This window comes from Silene latifolia, chromosome 2 (assembly GCF_048544455.1).
Source record: "Silene latifolia isolate original U9 population chromosome 2, ASM4854445v1, whole genome shotgun sequence".
NCBI lineage: Eukaryota > Viridiplantae > Streptophyta > Magnoliopsida > Caryophyllales > Caryophyllaceae > Silene > Silene latifolia.
Window position 1 is genome coordinate 3,945,674 of NC_133527.1, and position 21,160 is coordinate 3,966,833.

Here is a 21,160-nt window from a genome sequence, read left to right on the forward strand (position 1 = left end):
TGCTTTTACACACTAGGGTAAGGCAAAAATCACACACACTTTACAAGTAGCACACAAACTAAGCAAACAAACAAACAATTTAATTAAGACTAAATCTAAGACCTTGGCAAACTAGGTACACTCTAACGCCATCCCCGACAGCGGCGCCATTTTGGTGCTGTAGTTTTTGAGCACGTGATAACAGAGTGCATCACTACACAGCTACACTCAAAATGGCACCACAGAGTAACAAATATGATTAGGTAGACCGTAGACGCCCGTAATCTTGTATTAATTTGTTCCAATCAAGTCACGGAAGATTTTCTTGATATCTCGATTTAGTTCAAGCTGCACAATAGTCTGATTTTTTTTTTCAAAGTAGGGCAATTTACCAAACAAATTCAAGCTTTAGTGTCCATTCCCTATTCCCTATCTACTAATAAATGAATAAGTGATTTCTATCATTTTTCCGCCAAAAACTCAAAAAAAGAAACTAATGATAATTATGTTCATTCACTAAATAAGGAAACTAACAATTACAATTTAATTCATCTATTATATTTTCATTAAAATTAATTTTTTCATCAAATTATATTATTTTCACTGAACTTTAAATTATAATATTTTAATTAAAATAAAATAATATTAATATAAAATTATAAATTGCTAAATTTTTTATTAATCCTATTATTAGATGAAGAGTTCACTCATATCCTATATAAAACCAAAACTAGAAATCGTTGTTATTACTTTCGTGACAAAAAAAAATTGAAACTCATTAACTTTATGCTATAAAAATATTTTCATTAAAATATATTTCAACTCATTAGTCAATTCTCTTAACTAATTTTCGGTTCTAGCTTTTATTTATCAAAGCAAAATACAATGATGAGAAATGTAAACAATTATAAGGTACCAATATTACTTAAGTAATTTTATAAAAATATTAAACTTTAAGTACCGTGCGTATAATGCACGGGGTCTAAACTAGTTTTTATAGTATTAATATAAAAATGGCCCCGGCAGAGCTAGCCCGAGGCAGGCTGAAACCGGCCCGTCTGGTTGAGTGAGACAGGCCGGGGCCGGGGATATTAGGGCCCAAACCCGGGAATCATATATTTTTTTGGGCGAGTTGGGCCTTATTTCTTAGGCCTTGAACTGGCATAGACAATGAACGGGACGCATGCAGGCTGCACACGGGCTGTGTGGGCTGCACAATTGTTGACCTGCACGGACGGCCGTGCCGTTGGCCAGGTCTGGTGGAGACTGAGATGATCAGGGTGGCACTTGCTCTTGTTGCTCTGACCACTCGAATTCATTAAAATTAGAATGCACATCATAGTTTTATAGTCAGGCTTAACAGGAGAAACGCCAAGCTCTTGGAAGTGCAGCTCTGCTACTTTCATAAAGTCTGACATTTGATCTTCGTCGTGTAGGGTGTAGGGGTTCAGAGTGCAGATGCAATAAAATTCGACCAAAGATTAACATAAATTAATAAATATGATAAATACGGAGTAGATAATTGGCGAGAGGAACAAAATCTTCTATGTTAAATGAGAACTTAAATAAAATACACACACAAAAGTACAATGTTTTCGTAAATGTAATTGTAGTTTTACAATCTAAACAACGTGAAGTAATAAAAACTCGGTAATATATAGTTTCTTCATGCTAAGAATAGCTAAATCCTTAATTTAGAAGAAGGATCATAAAATTAGCAGGAAATAAAAAATACTCCGTAGCAAAAGAAAGTTTCTTTCTTATTTTTATGTGGAACGGAGAGGCGGGATTTGAAGTCAATGGGGGCGAAAAAATTCAGCAAGCTTATGGTAGCTTATTCATTCCCTGAGCTAGTTGACCCTCTTATTTCATCTTCTCCGTCTTGAACAACGTCCAATTTCTGTTCTTGGTTATGTTTGAATTCATCCTTTCGTCCTATTTGACCGAAGTTTGAGATCCGTTCAGTTTTACTGAAGAACCTACCCGCAAAATTATCTAAACGGGATTTCATTAAAATCTCCGAGTCCTTTTTAGCCTGTGCTAACAGCTTGGTGATTTTAGCCTGTGAAGGCTCGATCGAGAAAATCTTGGCACCTTTGTCATCTAAATCCAATAGTTTCCTGAGCTCTGATACTGCCATTTTCTGCTCATCCTCAAGGCCATAATACTCGAGAAAACAAGCCTCCTCTCTTAACATACGAGCATTCACGTCCTCCATTCGATCAGTTGATACACTCCCATTCTTAAGTAGCTGAGTCAAATATGACAGCAATAACCGATATTCGCGCATTAATGAACTGTCTGTGCCATCACCAGGCACTGAGTGCATTTCCTCAAGATCAAACCATATATGTGGCACATGCTTGATTTTGTCCCACTCTGCACCATTTTCTGAATAGCTCATAATTAACAAAGGACAATCATGGACCATCAAAGTCTCTAGCTTGTCCGGTAATTTTTGGTCTGACAGAGAGTCGAGCTCGGTGCACTTGCCTATATCTAGAAGTTTCAAGGAACCAAGAAAGGGAATAAAAGGAAGCAACGTTAGGTTGGGACAATCCTTAATGCTAAGCTCGGCAAGCACGGGAAAGTCTCCGAATTTTACCTCAGTCCAGCTATCCAGATAAAGCATTCCTTCAATTGTTAGCTTCTCCAACTTAGGAAAGCTAACATTATTTCCATAAGCATGAATTGAACGATCAATTGTTTCAACTGTATCCATCTCAATTATGTTAAGAGACTTGAGATACGGCAACTGCCCCAAACGAATGTCGAGTCTTCTAACTTTGCATTGGCGAAGTGTAATACTACCCAGTTGCTTAAACTTTTGTGCACAAATCCACCAAGGGAATTTTGAGTCGGGATAACGTAACATCTCCAATTCTTCTAAGCATGGATGCGGTTCAAGATATGACGCCGCTTCCATATAAAAAAGTTGATCCTTGACACCGTATTCATTCCATCTTAATTGCAATCGGCTAAGACGCTTAGAGTGCAAACTAGCTTCCTTTGCACCCTGGAGCGTTACATTTTCCAACCCAGTGATACAACAACTGCCAATGAGGTTATTCATATACCTTAACTCCTTGATATTACAACCTTTTTCTACATCCACAATGAAGGCTGACAAGGTGCGCAACTCAGTAAGGGCTCCTATTCCTCTAGGCATGAAATTCAGTTGACCGAGAACATCAAAATATAAATGACGAAGATTGATGAGTTTTTTAAAGCCTCTAGGAAGATAATAGAGTCGCTTACAACCTTCAAGGTTTAATGTCTGTAATTCCTGGAGACGACTGATTGTTTCAGGCAAGCTCTCAATTAGTGTAAACGAAAGATTAAGGTAACGAAGCTGACTCATCTTCCCTATGGAACCTGGCAACTCGGTGATGTGACTACCGCTTAAATCAAGTGCTTCCATACATGGTAGAGCTAAAAACAAGTCTGCTGGTAGTTGTCTGAGGGAAGAACCATAATTGACGACAAATAAGAGCGTCCTCAATTCATTGAATCTCTTCAGCGTCTCAAAAGTTGTTTGATTGATATCGTTAGACGTTAGAGAGACATGCCATGGTTTAGCTCCCTTCGCCTCCATATGTTCTTCCTTTAGTACGGTAAGAAGATCCACATCTTTGAATTTCAAAATCCTGTTAAGCCCATTTGCAACTTCACCAACATTAGTTACGTACTTCCCTGGTATGTTATCATTCTTCGATGGTAAGATAAGCCCTTTGTTTAATAGAATATCAAAATATCGTCTACCATACTCTTCCATACGCCTCTTTCTCAAATAGCCTGCCGCCATCCATAACTGAACCAATGTCTCTCTCTCGAATACGTAGTCACTTGGGAAAAGATAACAATGGAGTTTCATCATTTCTTGGTTCTTGTATGCTTCCTTGAGCAAGAGTCTTAATTTAACTATGAAGTTTATGATCAACTCCAAAATGCGCCATCTGTTACGATTCAAGGGACCTGACACATGGTGACAAAGTTACCTTATCAATGAATATAGAGATAGTAAGATTTATCATATACGAAAACACCATAAATTCTACTTATTCACAGTGACTGACAAATATACATATGTTTTACAAGACTCAAAAAACTAAAACTCAGAATACTTGATTCAACAATTGATTACCCCCTACAATTTTAATATTTTACGTAAAATGTTAGAAGATTATAATTATAATTACGAGTACCAATTATCTTTATTACGCCCCCACTACTTGGACCAATCTTGATAAGGAGCGTTTGCCACCGTGGTCGATGCAAAGGGTTTGGAGAAAGCATCCGTAAGTTGATCACTGCAGTGTGATGAACTCGCAGGTATCCCGAACTTGATCATGAGCAAAGTAAAAGGCAAGAGTCAAGTGCTTCATACGGGTAAAACGATAGGGTTGGCAGAGTTGATGAGTTCCATTGACTATCAGTGACCTTGTTCATGGTAAAAGCTACTGTGTCCGTCCGATCATTTGTTTACCTATTCCGTGTGTCCTATTCATTTGTTTACTTTTCTATATTAGGAATGTTTTCAATGAGTAATTTGATCTACCACATCCATTATTATCCACTTGTCATCCACTAACAATAAACTCAAATTCTCCCCTCTTCTTTCCGGTCCTTGTGCCAAAAGTAAAGGTAAACAAATGACCGGCACAGAGAGAGAAAATTTGAAAGACCGAGGGACAAGTACTGAAGATAGCCAACAATGATGCGGTCCAAAGTAGGGTTCAAAATGGGAGAGCAACATGAGGGTTCAAAATGGGAGAGCCACACGACTTGGCTGGGGAATGTGAGTGCAACATATTTGGTCCGGTCAACATGAGGGTTCAAAAAATTTAAGGTTACCTTTTTACAAATATCAATATAAGGTGGTTTTTGACCCAAAAAAATCATAAATAAATAATAAACTACGAAATATATGATGAAGTACATGGGTGAGACCCAAAATATAAGTTGGAGAATCATTATAAAGTTGAATTATCATAATTAAACATGGATGTTGAATAAATAGTCAATGATGATGATGATGATAATTATCCTCCCATGCTTCCTTGGTATACAATTAATGTGTGATACTACATTCCGTATATATGAACAATTGTTATGTATAGTCTTTGAGCTGCTTAAAACAGAGTGTTTGTCTTAAATTTAAAATTGGTCAAATATTACCACATGGTGCATGGTAATAAAGATAAAACTTTGGCAGTGTTTGACATTTCTTATGCAACTTAATTGTAATGTGATTTGATATGTGTTTGACCCGTCATAAGCTTAAAACGGATATTGTCCGTCTTAAATGAGAATTTGTAATGTATACTTAGGATTTATCTTTTAGGTCATTTTTATTGCGACACGTGTCAACCCAGCTTTAAATACAAGTATTAATTAGAGCCGAACATTAAATATAAACATAATAAATGCTGTATAAATCTCAGCAAAAATATTAGTTATAGTTTAATAAATTTTATTATAAAATTACATTAAATAATTACGGTGATTTGATTCTAAATTTATAAAAAAAATATTTTGATAAAAATTCTAAAATGTAAATAATTACGTTCATTGCGAAAAATGCTTCAAATTGAGTATAATTTTCATTATTTATTTAAATATTTTGATTTTTAGAGATGATTAAAGTGAGTGTCTCATAATGTTTTATGTTTACGTTAAAAGACATTTTGAAAAAGTTATAAAATTTAGACCATTAAATCCTAAGAAAAATATATTTGGAAGAATCATTGTATTTCTTAAAAACATAACTTAAAGAAAACTACTAAGAGATAATTTTTTATGTGGTAATGAAAAAAATTATATTACGAGAAATTGAATACATATGAGATTTTGATAAGTTTAGTGTGATAACGAGTATGTGTACGATTATGTATGTACACAGTGATCGCGAGTGCATTTGAATAATCAAAACAAAAGTAATGATTATTAAATAATATAGTATTATAAATGACATGAAAAAGTAGAAAAAACGTTACATTTTTCTTTAATATCTTCAATTAAAATATGTATACGTCAAGTATAAATATTGATTATGACTAGCTAAATGTTACTTTTAGTTAAACATGTTATATGTTATCTTTTAAATACTTTGAAGTTAAACCTCAAAAAATATTATTTGAGAAAGTTATCTTTTAAATACTTTGAAGTCAAGTATAAATTTTATTTTAATTAATATGATATTTGATCAATCACAAAATAATTTATAAAACGTTGATCATGCATTTATCACTTATTAGTTTTAATTAAAATTGTATGTATTTTATTTTAAAACATTGAAGTTAAATCTAAAAAAAAAAAAATTGAGAAAAAATAATTTATTTTTATTTATAAGTAAAAATATTAAAGGTCATATATAAATTATGTTATTTTTGTTCAATTATAATAATTAAATTTTAAAACAAGCCGCGCGAAGCGCGGGATACTACCTAGTTTCATTGTATTACCTAACCATCTATAAATCTTATTAAAAGGCTAAGCTAAATTGCAAAATTAAAGCCACGTAGACAATGCCACGTTGGATTAGAAAATGCCACGTACTCTCAAAACGACATTTCATCTTTCACCAAAAAAACCCATGTCATCAGCTCAACACAATTGCCCCGCCTCTCATCAGTCTTCCTACCCACAATGAAATACACCGTGGTTACTCTTATTTCGCGAAGCTACATAAACCGGATACTTACCCAACCTTCACAATATGGTTTCCCCATTTCTCCCCTTCATACGGCTGCCGGAGATGGCCGGTTTCCCGGACCCTTTGGCGCAGTCCAATACCGATTCTACTAGGCCCATGGCCACCGTCATGGTTTAGCGTCAGCTCCTTGTGTGAGGCGTTGGTGGCGGCTCCGGTTTATGTTTCGCCTCTTGGTGAAGGTCTGTTATTGCTTTAATTGTCTTAGAACTTTTCAATCCCCACTTCTTACAGTTACTAAATCATTCATTGATGACAATTAATTGTCATCTGTTTGCCTCCCCAAATGGATTACCCATACAATTTGATTAAATTTCGGGGTTTTATTGCATCTCCCTATCTTTCACAAACCTCAGTAGCCATCTCAACAATTAGAGGAAACTAGAGAAACATTTTGTCCGTTGACTGTGTTTATTCTTACTTGCTAAATAATTCCTTTACTTTTGGTCTTTTTCTCTTCCCCATATTTACTCACATTAAAGTAAAGTCGTTCTTTATTCTCTTCTTATTATCTTCACATCAAGGTAAAGTCCCTCTATCTCATCATCTCCCTCTTTTATACCGAATACATTATTAACTACAATATTGTGCATACGCCTAATTTTTCATAAATTTATTTTGTTGCGTGGTTATCAACTCTTTGATTGCTCTTGCTAATATATTTGATTGCTCTTGCTAATGCATATCCGAGTACTTTTTAATTGCTCTTGCTAATATTTGGAATGAATTGCAGGGGTAGATATTCAATGACATCAAGGGATATATATGGGATTTACGAGTGAGGTAACTTTTAATATTCTACTGAAATAGGGAGTATCTTATGTTTTCAATTTGTTTTCTTTTTCATTTTCATGTTTTGACAAGTTGATTCCTAATTGTTGGAGGTTAATAACATTAGTATTGATTAGTGATTTGCACTTTGCATTACGTGGTCATCAATTGTTTTTTGTCACTGTAAAAGACTCTGCCGGAAGTGCTAATTTAATCGAATTATGTGTTCAAGTAAATTTCCACAACGCAACAGGAAAACAAGCATAGGCCGCATGATACACGTTTAAGTAGTCGCGGCCAGCAGACTCCACGATTCTGCTCTTTTCTTTAATCAAATGACAACATCACGTGCCCTTTTGATGACTTTTAGGATGTCATTCCACAATGATCTTTATGCCTTCAGCTGGTACTCCCCTTTTCTATCCTGTTACTCATTGTTTGTTGTCGTTGTGTTAAAACTGATCTTATATAATGTTCTACTCCAATAGCAAATACATAATCCTTTCTTTCCTTTTGTGTTGCAACTTATCTTATATATATATACTCATCGTTAATGATACCTGTTGTTAACACAACTTGTCTTTTGGAGATGTTTGACATCAGGAATGATGACTAATGAGGTTGTCCATTAGAATTGATATGGGTGTTGTTATATGGGTGGATAGTTTCTTCTAACTTCCAGGCAGTGGAATAAGTGGTTTCTCTCATAACAAGGATCATCAGACTTGACATTGTCTAATTTATTTTGTTAAATTTCATGATTTTCTTTTGTTTTCGATTAATTTCAATAACAATTTTACATTGAATTATGGGAGTTTATTGGCAATTTGGGATAAGTCCAATGTATTAAGGGCGTAATTGGATGCTACTACCAAACTCCGTTTATGATTTTAATTATTTGACCATATTATGTTTCGGCTAACGTTTAACTTTACTGTATGGAATAGAAGGGTGAGGATGGGAGATAAGTGCGTTGATCTCTGTAAGTGCTGGCTTTGGATATGCAACTACCACCCAAGGTTGTCTTAATTGAAGCCGGTCATTCTTAGCTTTGATCTACCCTATAATTTTTAATTGGCGAACAAGCTAAGGCTCTTTGAAATAAATTTATAACTTGATAAAGTGTCGTTAATTAATTTTAGTTATAATATGTATGTTCTCATGTTCTTATGATCTTATGAGTAATCACCTGAAATTTATATTAGTTTAGCTTTACAAAAATTAAAGTTATATGATTGCTAACGAGTCCAAGATACTAAACCCATCATACTCATTGCACCAGTATAAATTGTCCGGATCACTTATTAAATTTATCGTGACAAGTAACATTAATTCATCCCACTTAAATTATTAACGAATTATGAAGTATGATGCCTAAACATATTGACTATTTGTGCTGAGTTCAAGTGTATCTCTCTCTGTTGTTAACACAATGGTAAAGTTTTGTACATTCAACCTCACTATTTTGGCACTTTGGGAGAGGTATAAAGGCATTGGGGTAATGTTGTTGGTTCATAAATGTAGGAGACTTTGAGAAGGATGTTAATGCCGGTGTAACTTCGAAGTCGGATAAGCAAGACATATATGAACAGTTTTCCATTTTGCAAGAAGCGTTTTAAAGGCCCGTGCATTGCACGGGTTACAAAACTAGTTGACTATTATAAATCATGACTCATTAACCAATCCCTCATTATTACGAGAGTAAAAGTATTTGTTAAAGATTTTCTTAGGCTCACCTATGGGCGATGGGTACACAAATATAAATCTTAATGTGAATAATGACGATTTATTCTTACTAATATCATATACTCCGTATTAAACAAATAATTATGAAAACAATATAATATAAAATATTAAAAAAATAAACATTTGTTAATCGGCTACATCAACCAGTATTTTAACCCTAACTCGACTCGAAACTCGTATTTTCTAAACCCGAATAAACCCAACCCAAAAGGACCAAATTCGTAACCTGCCCGACCGACCCGTTAAAAACGACACACAACATTGCAATGCTCATGTTCCGAGAAATGGACGACAAGTAATATGTGCAAGTAGGGATAACAACGAGCCAGATCTCAATTGTATTCAAGTATCCAGCAACACCCAAATCCATATCCATTTTCCAGGATTTGGTCCAAATTCTCAAGATCGAGAATCGAGATCCAACCAAATGCTAAGGGTCCAACGAATCTGGATCGGACATGCGAATCTCTGCCTTATTAAGCGGATCTGAATCACAGAAAAGAGATACTGACTCCCACAAATTTGGGTCGGTTCGAGGATTCATTGCCAGCCCTTAGTGCAACAATAACACAATCAACAGGAATTTCACAGGACTGGTCTACATTCATTTAAACCAAATCTAACTCTCAAATTATGAAGTAAATAAGCTTCTAATTAATGCTACTTGCATCAACATCTAATGACTACTGATTACTAATCTTTATAAGACAATCACATGACTATGATCAGTCAAGGACGCAGGGTGATAAATGAGTTGATCATAATAATCCAAAACTCGTTCGAGGACGCATTTGTCTTAAACCCCTACCCTACAAGAAAAAAAAAAAAAAAAAAAAACATGATAAATGTATAGTCAAGTGTACATGGAATTACCTGCGGAACTTGTATCCAAAGTCCAAGTATCATCAAGTTCATTCCTATTTTGCATTGAATCATACCGTTGTATGAGACCAGTAGACTCCTCTCTCCTAAGAGTAACAGAACTTTCACTGATCTGGGTGCCAGCATCCGTGAAAACATCATTCTCCGATATAGTCGATCCACTTAATTTACTGCTAACACCACTGCTAGCCCTCCTGCTTATAGTCCTCTCCACAACTTTTTCGCCTTCAACAACAAATAATCACACACTCATTTCAATAATCATCCACACATTCACAGTTTCACACAACATTAAAAACAATCCAACCACAGTAACAATAATACAAAATCACGAAAGTAAAATAGCGAAAATTTACTAGGGCTTTTGACATCATCATCAGAGCTCGGCTCAACAACGTCACCATCCAGTCTCGTCTCATCTCTTGCACCATTATCCAATCTATACCCTTCAATGGTTCCACAAACCCTCTTATGAGCCCTCCTATGCTTAGAACTAGGGTGCACGTTCGGAAACGGCCATCCACATTTATGACATACAAGAACTCCGCCATTCCCATCATTCCCTTTTCACCACAAAACCAATCAACAACAAAAGAAAACACATTGTCATTCAGGCATTTCGTCGAACATATACAAGTCAACACAAAAAACACAACATCAACAACAAATTAACACAATGCAGATAAAAACAAACAAAACCCATTATCATATTCATCAAAATTTAACTACCCATAAACAATCTACACCAAAAAACACAAAAAATTGAAAATTTTGCAGGAATAAATAACTGCTACACTCAAAATTATAAAAAAAAAATGGAAAAAAAAACTAACACAATGTCAGCAAATATAAACAAAACCCATTATCAAATTCATCAAAATTTAACTACCCATCGAATAATCTACGCAAAAAAATGAAAAAATTGCAGGAATACATAACTGTTACACTTAAAAATAAGAGCAAAAAATGGAAAAAAAATTGAAGACCCAGATGATAAACCTGAGAGATTACTCTTTTCGTGATCTTGGGTGTTCATGATTAAGACAAATTAATGAAAATGAGAGGAAAAATCAGCGGATAAGGACAAGAAAATGGTATCAGAAAACGACTAAGTAAAGTTAAAAGAAGTGTTATAATAAGAGAAAAAGTATTACGCATCTGAGGTACTACCTCAGACCTTGTAATTTTTGAGCATATACACATTTTTTCTGAGCATATTACTAATTATAAATATAGTTTTTGAGCAATATTATATTTTTTTAGTGTAATGTTTTAGTAAATGTGCTCAAAAACTTTATACTAAAGCATAATTCAAAAACTTTAAAATAAAACTCAGAAAATAAACAATAAGAGTCTTAAGAGATACTACCTCAGATGTATAGGTCTATGAACTATAATATACGGAGTAATAATAATACGAGATGTTGAATAAAAAGGGAAGAAAATAATGACAGCTTTTGTATTGTTGTGATATGATTTCTAATTGGCAAACATATTATGTCATTACGTGCATTCCATGTTAATAACACAATGTCACGTTTTTTTTGTAAAATTGGTGTACCACCTAGTCATTGATTGGAATTTAGATTGGATTGAATCATTTTTATCATTCACTAGGTAGTATCCCGCGCTTCGCGTAACTTGTTTTAAAATTTTATTATTATAATTAAAGAAAAATAATATAATTCATATATGACCTTTAATATTTTTATACTTATAAATAAAAATAAATTAATTTTTCTCAAAGTTAATTTTTTTTATGTTTTAAGTACAATATTTTAAAATAAAATACATCCAATTTTAACTAAAACTAATAAGTGAAAGTTAATTATGCATGATCAAGGTTTTATAAATCAATTTGTGACTGATCAAATATCATATTATTTAAAATAAAATTTATTCGAATAATGCAACAATCAACATTAAGCTCTCAAATTATATCATATCACGATACGTTATGTTCCAAATCAATTAATATTTGTTCAATATGATGTGAATATAACTTTATACAATTTTTAGTTTTTTATGTATAGCGTGTGATATTTATGCATCAAACATATATGATCCAAACTCATGTTTTTCAAATGTTTTGATTGTGTCCTGCATGTATTATGTGTCAAACATACCTATAATAAATTTGCACGTTTTCTTTTTTTTAACAACCATATATAACGATATTTAAGAGTTTACTTGTTAATAAAATAAATTAAACTTTCTCAAATATTATATTTTGAGATTTAACTTTAAAGTATTTAAAAGATAAGATATAAAAAATTTAACTAAAATAATATTTAGTTAGTCATAATCAATATTTTATACTTGACGTATACACATTTAGTTGAATATATTAAGGGAAATGTAATTTGTTTTTTTCTACTTTTCATGTCGTTTATAACACTATATTAGTTAATAATCATTACTTTTGTTTTGATTATTCAACTGTACTGTACTCGTTATCACTGTTATTCAAATGCACTCGCGATCACTGTGTATATACATACTCCCTCTGTCCCGGTCATTTGTTGTCCTTTTCCATTTTAGGGTATCTCAGTGAATTATTGTCCTTTCTATTTTAAGAATTTACTTGATAAGCAATTTGATCATTCACACTCAATTTGGTCCACTTATCATTTACTAATAGGCCCCCTCCTCTTTCCTTGGTCTTTGTGCCAAAACCAAAGGACAACAAATGACCGGGACGGAGGGAGTACTCGTTATGACACTACTTAAACCTCTAAAAATCTTATATATTTTCAATATCACAAAATATAATTTTTTCCATTACCACACTATAAAAACTTATCTCTTTGTACTTTTCTTTAATTTCCGTTGCTAATAAATACAATAACTCTTCCAAATATATTTTTCTTAATGGATTTAATGAGGTAAGTTTTATAACTTTCTCATATTTTTTTTTACGTAATTATTTACTTTTTAGAATTTTATCAAAATATTTTTTATACTAAATTTAGAATCAAATCATCGTAATTATTTAATTTAATTTTATAATAAAATTTATTAAACTATAATTAATATTTTGCTGAGATTTATACAACATTTATTATGTTCATATTAATGATTAGCTGTAATTAATGCTTGTCATTAAGGCTGTATAGGACACGTGGCGCATCCACAACATTTCAACCCAGTTTTTTATATATAATAATCATTAATTTTTTTTTATTATTCAAATGCACTCGCGATCACTGTGTACATACATACCCGTACACATACTCGTTATCACACTATTTAAGCCTATCAAAATATCATTTGTATTCAACTTCTCGCAATATAATTTTTAGGTCATTTTTATGTATTACCACATAAAAGCCATTGTTATGATATGACCCGGGCGTTGCCCGGGCTTGAAATCTAGTATTATAATACATGTAAACAAAGTAGAAAATAAAATCAATGATATAACGATTTTAAAGATTCTTTTCTTATATAAGTTCGGTCACGAAAGTAAAGTAAATAGGTGGACCGTGGACCAGACCAAATAAAATACGGTCCAGTCTGATCTTTAGTTCGGACCACTTGGTGAAGTGAACACCCCTAGAGAGTTCACTCTTCACAAGGTAGCAATATGGCCATATACTTTCCAAATTTTAAATCACTTAAAACTTCAAATAATAACTTTAAACTATGTAGGTTCATAAACTTAACATGCTTAGATTATCCGAAAGAAAATATTAATATATGTCAAATGTCAACAATATAAAGTGACAAGTGTCAATAATTGGACCGCCGGATTTTCAGTTTTTATATCCAGTATTAGACTATGTGAGTAAAAGTATGCTTACAAATGTCAATGAAGTTTACCTGCTTTGATCGTTTGTATAGGAACGGAGGAGTTTCCTTCATCACCTAATTCTGAAAAATTGCCTCCTGCCTTTGAAAAGATAGGTTCCTACAGATATGTTAAACAAACATATATTGTCAAATGTAGAAAGTTCATGAGAAATAACCAGTACTTGTATTATTGGGAGTAATAACAATTATGAGTAAATTTTTTTATTTTGAGTTCAATTTTTCATATAAGAGGCATGAACAACCCTTAATTTCACTCAGACCGTGAACGTAATTTATACGACTTGAAATGAAATTTTGATACTGATGATAATTATAATTGTAACACCATATTTAGCTTAAAATTACAATTGACCTTGTTTGTTAACAAATCATATTTACTTGGGATAAATGCAAAAGCATATTGTGTTAGCGGATTTGACAAGCATAACTCGGAAAAAAGGAACACGCATCTGATGTATCGCACCCTTTCCTTTTAGCAACTGAGTTTACGTATATTTTTTTCTGGGCTTTTAAAGTTTATAAGTTATATTTAATTTTAGGTCGTGCTTTTTCACATAGAATTTTACTCTTTCACATACGCTTTTTACGAGTTTACCCTTCTCATTTTTTTCCTCACAAATCCATTGATTTTTTTCATCTCCCTCCCTTCACCTCCGGCAACCCACCCTCCGGCATCCGACAACCTACCCTTCGACAAACCATCCGGCAACCACCATCTACTTCTCCGGCTACCGTGTACCAGAATCCCCTTTTCCCAAAATGCTCAAAAAAAAGCATTCAAAAGATTCAACTTTTCACGTAACAATGCACGATTATCTTGGCATTTATGGTTGTTTGTAAAATTGGTGTACTCTGTGAGCAATGTTGCAAGTCCTTCATCTTTAATTGCTGCTACAAGTAAACGAACTTTCTTCTTGGGGATTACAAGTGTGTTTTTACATTTCACCAACCCTAATTGATAAAAATTAAGACATTAATTTAACTAATTGATAAACCCTAATAATTTCAACAAAACATATAATAATTAATAAACATAAGAAATCACTTCACTAATTGGAGAATTATGATCCATTGTCAAGTTTGTAGAGCAATTAGATTCAACTTTAAGGAAAAAGTACATATCAGAATTGATTTGGTTAGGTTTAGGAGAAAGGGTATGATATGGAAAGTTAATGAAAAAGTATATGTGAAAGAGTAAAATCCGTATGTGAAAAAGTAATTCCGTTAATTTTTTGACTTTAAAACTCAAAATTAACTGAATTCATATGTATAGTTCTTGAGTTATATTGCAAAAAAAAAAAAAAATTATCTTAATGTTTAAGGGAACGAGACCACGATGTTTATAGTAAACCTCATAATCTTTAAAACGAAACTCGAAAATTCGAAAATTTTATTATAAAACTCAGAAACTACACAATCACATCCAGTTGTAGTATAATTTATGAATAGGCATAACTCATTTAGCAGTATTTGTATAAGGTTTTTGACAATCAACCGTTTACTTTTGTGTAAAATGACGAATAAAAAGGTAAGGTTCATTCTTTCTAAAGGATAAGGTCATTTTTAAAAAAAATAATTATTAAATATTAGATTAGAATCAAATATATTATTTCAATATATTTTCACACACTTAAAATAATACAGTATATGCTAAAACACCTCACGGCATTGCCTGTTACCCATTAGCTCAATTTGTAAAGCATTTACAGAATATATGAGACAACTAACGGAATTAATAGGAGGTCGAATAAATATATGTATAGTTGGGATATTCTACATGGTACCCCTCAACTTTTCGACTTTCTACGTGGTACCCATACATTTTTTAAAACATATATGGCACCCCTAATTGTTGTCATTATCACTATCAAGTGCACTTAAACTTTATTTTTTTCGTCAATTAAACTCGGTTTTTAGGCGTTAAGTGATGACTTGGGCGCGTAACCAAGCTTGTCATTTATTATCCCATGACATATGGACTCTATTAAGCTCAAAATACATCTCGATCCTAATATTTATTGATATATAAGGGCTAAAAAAATTTTGACGGAAAATTTATTGATCCCATGCCAAATTATCACGTCCAAAGATGGATATTGAGCCTAATAGAGTCCTTATGTCATGGGATGATAAATGACAAGTTTGGTTACGCGTCCAAGTAATCACTTAACGCCTAAAACTGAGTTTAATTGACGGAAAATAAAGTTTAGGGGTACACTTAGTGATAATGACAACAATTAGGGGTACCATGTATGTTTTAAAAAGTGTAGGGGTACCACGTAGAAAGTCGAAAAGTTGAGGGGTACCATGTAGAATATCCCTGTATAGTTTAAAATGTTGTGTGGAGTCCATTTTCATATATGAGACAATTATGAATTTATGGTGGATCTTCTCAAAATACTCTAAATTTTACATTAACTTCCAAAAAACTACACTATTGGATCACTCTTCTCATAATTGACTTAGCTCATTTTTAGCCTATAATATCAGGTTAAAAAGTTGTGTGGAACCCATTTTTCATTTCTACTTTCATTAACAAACATACTCAACCGCTACCACCCATTTACACAGCCTTTTATCCACCACCAACCTCGCACCCTTCTGCCCACAAAGACAAACACTACCACTCATGCCATCAACAAGCCACCAGTGAGCCACACCCTTGCCTCCTCTTCTACCTAGGCCAGAGACACCTTAATGTCGATCACCACGGGTCCGACCTTGTGCCTCGCCTCCACAAGCAATGGGGATAATTTCATCAGAGGTTCTAGGATGGCAAATCAATAATCACTATTGCTAAGAGTACAGACAGTGAAACAAAGCATATGAAGATAAAGTTTCATGCCATTCAAGAAGCAAAGCAAGAGAAAGAGGTCAAGCTTGTCGGGAGATATCTTTACTAAAGCTCTACTAAGAAACAGATTTGAGTTTCTAAGACTCGAGCTAGGAGTCATGGCAAAAAGTCTCAAGGAGGAGGAGGAGGAGGCGTGTCTAGAATTATGTAGTAAATTCAAATTCATGAACCTTATTCAAAATAAGTGCTAGAATAATCCATGTATTTAAATCTAGATTATTCATACATGCATCCTCGAATGTGAAAGGGGGTGTGAATGTGATCACCTATAAATACCATGTAGTCCCAAGGCTTTGGGTATCACTCAAAAGTCAAATATCTTCATCACAAAATATTTCCTTCTATAAGCATATTTCTCTCCGCATTCTCACTTATAAACTATCCCAAAATCCAAGTGCTCTCTCCAAATGTTTAGTGCTTCACTCCTGGCATTGGAGACATGACTTTCTCATGAGTCATCATATAACTTGGTATAGATACTTATACTGACTTGAACAACGACAAATTTTAAGATTGAAGTACGAAGTAATTAACTTTTTGATCAACTGTGGTATGATTGATATGTTTGAGGTTTACGTAATTAGATAATTTGAGCAAATATCGTAGAGTAAGAAGGTTTATGTTACTTTGACCGAGGGATTACAATACAAATGGGTGAAATGGGTAAGTTCCTTTTTTTGGCCCAAGGCCCTAAAGCCACTTAAGGTACCAAAACTTGATTGGATGTGTATTTGAAGGTATCAGCTTTTAAACAAGTTTTCGTAACATATTAAATTTGAAGAAAGTGTTGCATTAAAGGGTATTTTCAAGGTTTATTTACTTTTTTATATAATTTTTTTTCATGTTTTAATTATGCAAACGTGCCCACGGCTCGGATCCGGGTCGAAGTGACAGGATCTGAATCCAGGTCCGTTTTCATACTAGTGGACCTGAATCCAACAAGATCTGACGCGTACGAAAAAAATAAGACCAACACCGACTCTTTTATACATGACCAATATAGAACATTTGCAATGAATCGTATCAGAAGCTAGTTAGCTAGGGTGTTAGCCTATGTTTGGCACGCCATTACAACTAGCTTATTTGACCAAAGGTTTGAGCTAACGTATCTTTTATGTAAGTGTTTGGCAAGTACATACTATACGAAATAATCTGGCTGAAATAAAAAGTTGCTTACAAGTATGTGAGTATATAAGCTAGCTGAAACCTTATTTTTTTAATTTTTATGTGATACCTTATAGAGTTATAGGTTAAAGAGCAAATTTTATCAATTAGAGCATGAACAACAAAGAGTTGTCTCCTTCCCCTCTTAGTTTTCTCTCTCTTATATTTTCTACGCCTCTTTCCTCCAACTCATTTTTCACTATCCCGTAAAGTTTTACCCATATTTCTCTACAATGGAGAAGTTTCCCCTTCCCTTTTAATTGACCCCACTATATACTATTTACCATTTACTTTTACCTAACACTATTAATTAATTAATTCATATAAATTTATTATGGTATAATAAAAAATAATAAAACGTACATTAATATTTATTAACTTGATACGATCTTACACGAATTTTTTAAATCCGAATTACTTTTACAAACATTATTCCATACATTTCGATTATTGTCGGCCATAATAACAAATAATATTTTTATTGTGAATATTTTTGTTTGTTAATTAGTGCAAGTCAAAATACTATTAATTAAGAAGATAGAGAAAATAAAAATGAAGTTCAAGTATGAAAAAATAGATTAAAATTAGGCTATATTTATAGAGGGAGGAAAATGTAAAATTATTTTTTAAATACAAAATCTGCACAAATAGATAATACGGAGTATGTCTTAAAATCATTACTTCATACACTTCAAAGCAAATAATTCATTCTTAAAGAAAAAAAAAAAGCAAAAACGCAAATTAGTGGAAAGGGCACATGAGACAAGTCAATCCCTTTGCATAGGGGTTGCCTTCTATTTAGAGGAAATCAATAAGGTACCCACATTGAAGGGTTTACCTTTCAGTGACAAAGAGAGATTAAAAGGTGGGTACTTCCCCTAAGATGTGCATGCTAGCACTCCTATATGGAACTAAGTGTGTGGCAAAGATGAAGGTTGTTGAGATGCGGCTCCGGTGGATGTGTGACCACACAAGAAAGGAGGATAGGATGAGGAACGAGGTGGTCCACGAGAAAGTAGGTGTTGCGTCAATTGAAAGATAAGAGGAGGGAAACACACGTGGTTTCCATGCTTTTTGTAAATTAACAGATTCATTTCAGCATAAGCATATTGCAAAAGCAGATAATAGATGACATATTTTATTAAAAGGTTTGACCAGCATATTATAATTAGCAGAATTAGTTTAGCTCAAGTGTTTGGTAATTAACAGATTAACAATTTTCTTTGTAAAATTTCATGTTTTGAAATATGCTAACCAATATCCAATATGCTTGGGTAAGTAGCATATGGTAAAACAACATATTTCATTGATTGGTCAAACGTGCTCGAATATGCTAAAACAACAGCTTGTTTACCAAATACTCCCTATAAAAAAATGAATCTTTAACTATTTAGGGCTTGCTTGGAATGAGAGTAATTATTAAGGGAGTAATAGAGCTAAAATGAACTAAAAACGGAGGGAAGGAGATGGATGTTGAAGATAGAAATGGATAAAAATGGGAAAATATAGTGTAATAGTCCCTCCCTCCATTAAGAGAGTAATTATTCCCTACGTCTTCCCCAAGTAATGCATTACCTCCATATGAAATTATGAAGGTAAGGTAATAATTCCTCCCTCACCTCCTCTTTCCACCCTCCACAACCATCAGAGTCCACAAACCACCAATCTCTTTCTATTTCTTCTTATTTTAGCTCTCCTTACTCTCTTAATAATTACTCACGTTCCAAGCAAGCCCTACAAATGTACATAAATACTCCCGCTTATTCACTATTTTCTTCGCTATTTCCTTAAACGAATTATTCAGATTTTATTTCTCTTTCTTATTTTAGAAACTTTTACTCTTATTTTATTCATCCCTCCCTCTCTCCTATTATCAAACCTCACCCAACTTTTACTATTATTTTGTTCATCCCTCTCCTCTATCACCAAACCACACCTAACTCAGAATTCCTTATTTAATTCCTAATTATTCATTCCTCACTCCAATTCACAAACCCCGCCATCTTCTTTTATTCATTCTATAATCATTTCCTAAAATCTTGTGCCCATATCAAAGGGGAAGAAAACCCGAATACGAAGGAGTACAATAACTATGAACCTAAACTTGCTAATTACCAAACACTCGTACGTTAATTGAAAACATAGACAAACCTGGTTAACAAACGCGTATGGAGAGCTAATCTCAATCTGCATCTCTGGTACATCAATAGTCCAGAAAAAGCCGCTCAACCGAGTCAACAGTAAAGGAGTATCATGTGTGATGACACATTTCATTTGAGGAAGACAATCATTAGATCTTAACAAACTCCCAGTATATGTCTTAAACATTATAAACTGATCGTATGATTCTTTGATAGGAAACCAATCAATTACATACATATCTAATTGCGATTCTGAGTATATTTGAATAACAAGTTTTCCTTCCTTTTTGGGGTTAAATGGGATATCAGTCGCGCATAGATACTTGCCGCTTACGCAGCTCTTTAGTCTTATGATTTCTGGGTTTTTGTCAACTAATTCCACATACCAACACGAGTCCTTTGAGGAACCGTCACGGTTTAGCGTGACGGTTTCTGCATCTTGATCTGCTACCAAGTAGTACTGATTTTGCTCGTTTTTGAGTCGGATTATTGATCCTTTTAACTTTGATAAATCCATAATAACTGGTGATTGGAAGCTGGATGGATGCGTTTTGATTTTAGATTTTAGATTTTAGATTTTAGATGGGTTTGTGATTTACTTGGGCGTTTCAAATGGGAAATTGGAGAATAGAGAGGCACCCAAACGTGTTGGATCTTCTTTTCAGATTCAACATTAATTGCATTTGATCCCATCGAGAATATTATTTTTTTATTTATTAATTTTTTTGGCAAGTCGCGTATATATCCATATTAAATGGACTCCCTCTCCTAGTCTCCTCAACTTTTTTCTTCTCCTTTGAAATGAGAACGGAGATCAAGGGTGTGGAGTATAAATGTAATGTATACTTTCTTCCATTCAAACCAAATGTTACATTTGACTTTATTACGCATGCCGAGGTGCGTTTTGCAACGTGAATATCTTTAGTTACACATTATTAAAAATTATAAAAATTTGATATTCTTATAGAATTCATGACGATGAATCAAACAAGATCTCACATGACTATATTTTCTCTTATACATTACTAATAATACCAAAAATTATCTACAATCATGAATAGTGCCAAAAAGTCAAATGTAAACTTTGGTTTGGATGAG

At 33.3% G+C, this 21,160-nt stretch overlaps 1 protein-coding gene and 1 long non-coding RNA gene across 8 annotated transcripts; one reads left to right on the forward strand and one right to left on the reverse strand.

Moving 5' to 3' along the window:
* Positions 1 to 1,521: 1,521 nt before the first annotated feature.
* Positions 1,522 to 20,769, reverse strand: LOC141642044 (putative disease resistance RPP13-like protein 1). Of its 5 annotated transcripts, XM_074450708.1 has the most exons (6): positions 20,073 to 20,769; positions 13,913 to 14,000; positions 10,447 to 10,653; positions 10,082 to 10,315; positions 2,585 to 3,954; positions 2,351 to 2,478 (listed from the first exon to the last, which is right to left on the reverse strand). In XM_074450708.1, exons 1-6 carry the CDS (start codon positions 20,577 to 20,579, stop codon positions 2,473 to 2,475), a joined length of 2,412 nt encoding a protein of 803 aa, XP_074306809.1. In that variant the 5' UTR covers positions 20,580 to 20,769; the 3' UTR covers positions 2,351 to 2,472. The 5 variants fall into 5 exon arrangements, with proteins under 5 accessions (XP_074306804.1, XP_074306805.1, XP_074306807.1 ...); XM_074450703.1 differs by having other exon boundaries at positions 1,522 to 3,954; XM_074450704.1 differs by lacking the exon at positions 10,082 to 10,315 and having other exon boundaries at positions 1,522 to 3,954.
* On the forward strand, positions 6,450 to 10,039 carry LOC141642042 (uncharacterized). 3 transcript variants are annotated; one of them, XR_012543159.1, is made up of 3 exons: positions 6,450 to 6,873; positions 7,425 to 7,868; positions 8,410 to 10,039. It is a non-coding gene; the product is annotated as an uncharacterized LOC141642042 (long non-coding RNA). The 3 variants fall into 3 exon arrangements; XR_012543158.1 differs by having other exon boundaries at positions 7,425 to 7,474; positions 7,695 to 10,039; XR_012543160.1 differs by having other exon boundaries at positions 7,425 to 7,474; positions 7,716 to 10,039.
* Positions 20,770 to 21,160: the final 391 nt, after the last annotated feature.

Bases quoted from the DNA above. Each gene is read 5' to 3' on its own strand.
- LOC141642044 (XM_074450703.1), bottom strand. From the start codon at position 20,579: ATGGATTTATCAAAGTTAAAAGGATCAATAATCCGACTCAAAAACGAG. The intron at 10,316-10,446 runs GTAAATTTTCGC...TTGTTGTTGAAG, and splicing joins TGATGATGTCAAAAGCCCTA to GCGAAAAAGTTGTGGAGAGG. The intron at 3,955-10,081 runs GTAATTCCATGT...ACCATGTGTCAG, and splicing joins TTTGGATACAAGTTCCGCAG to GTCCCTTGAATCGTAACAGA.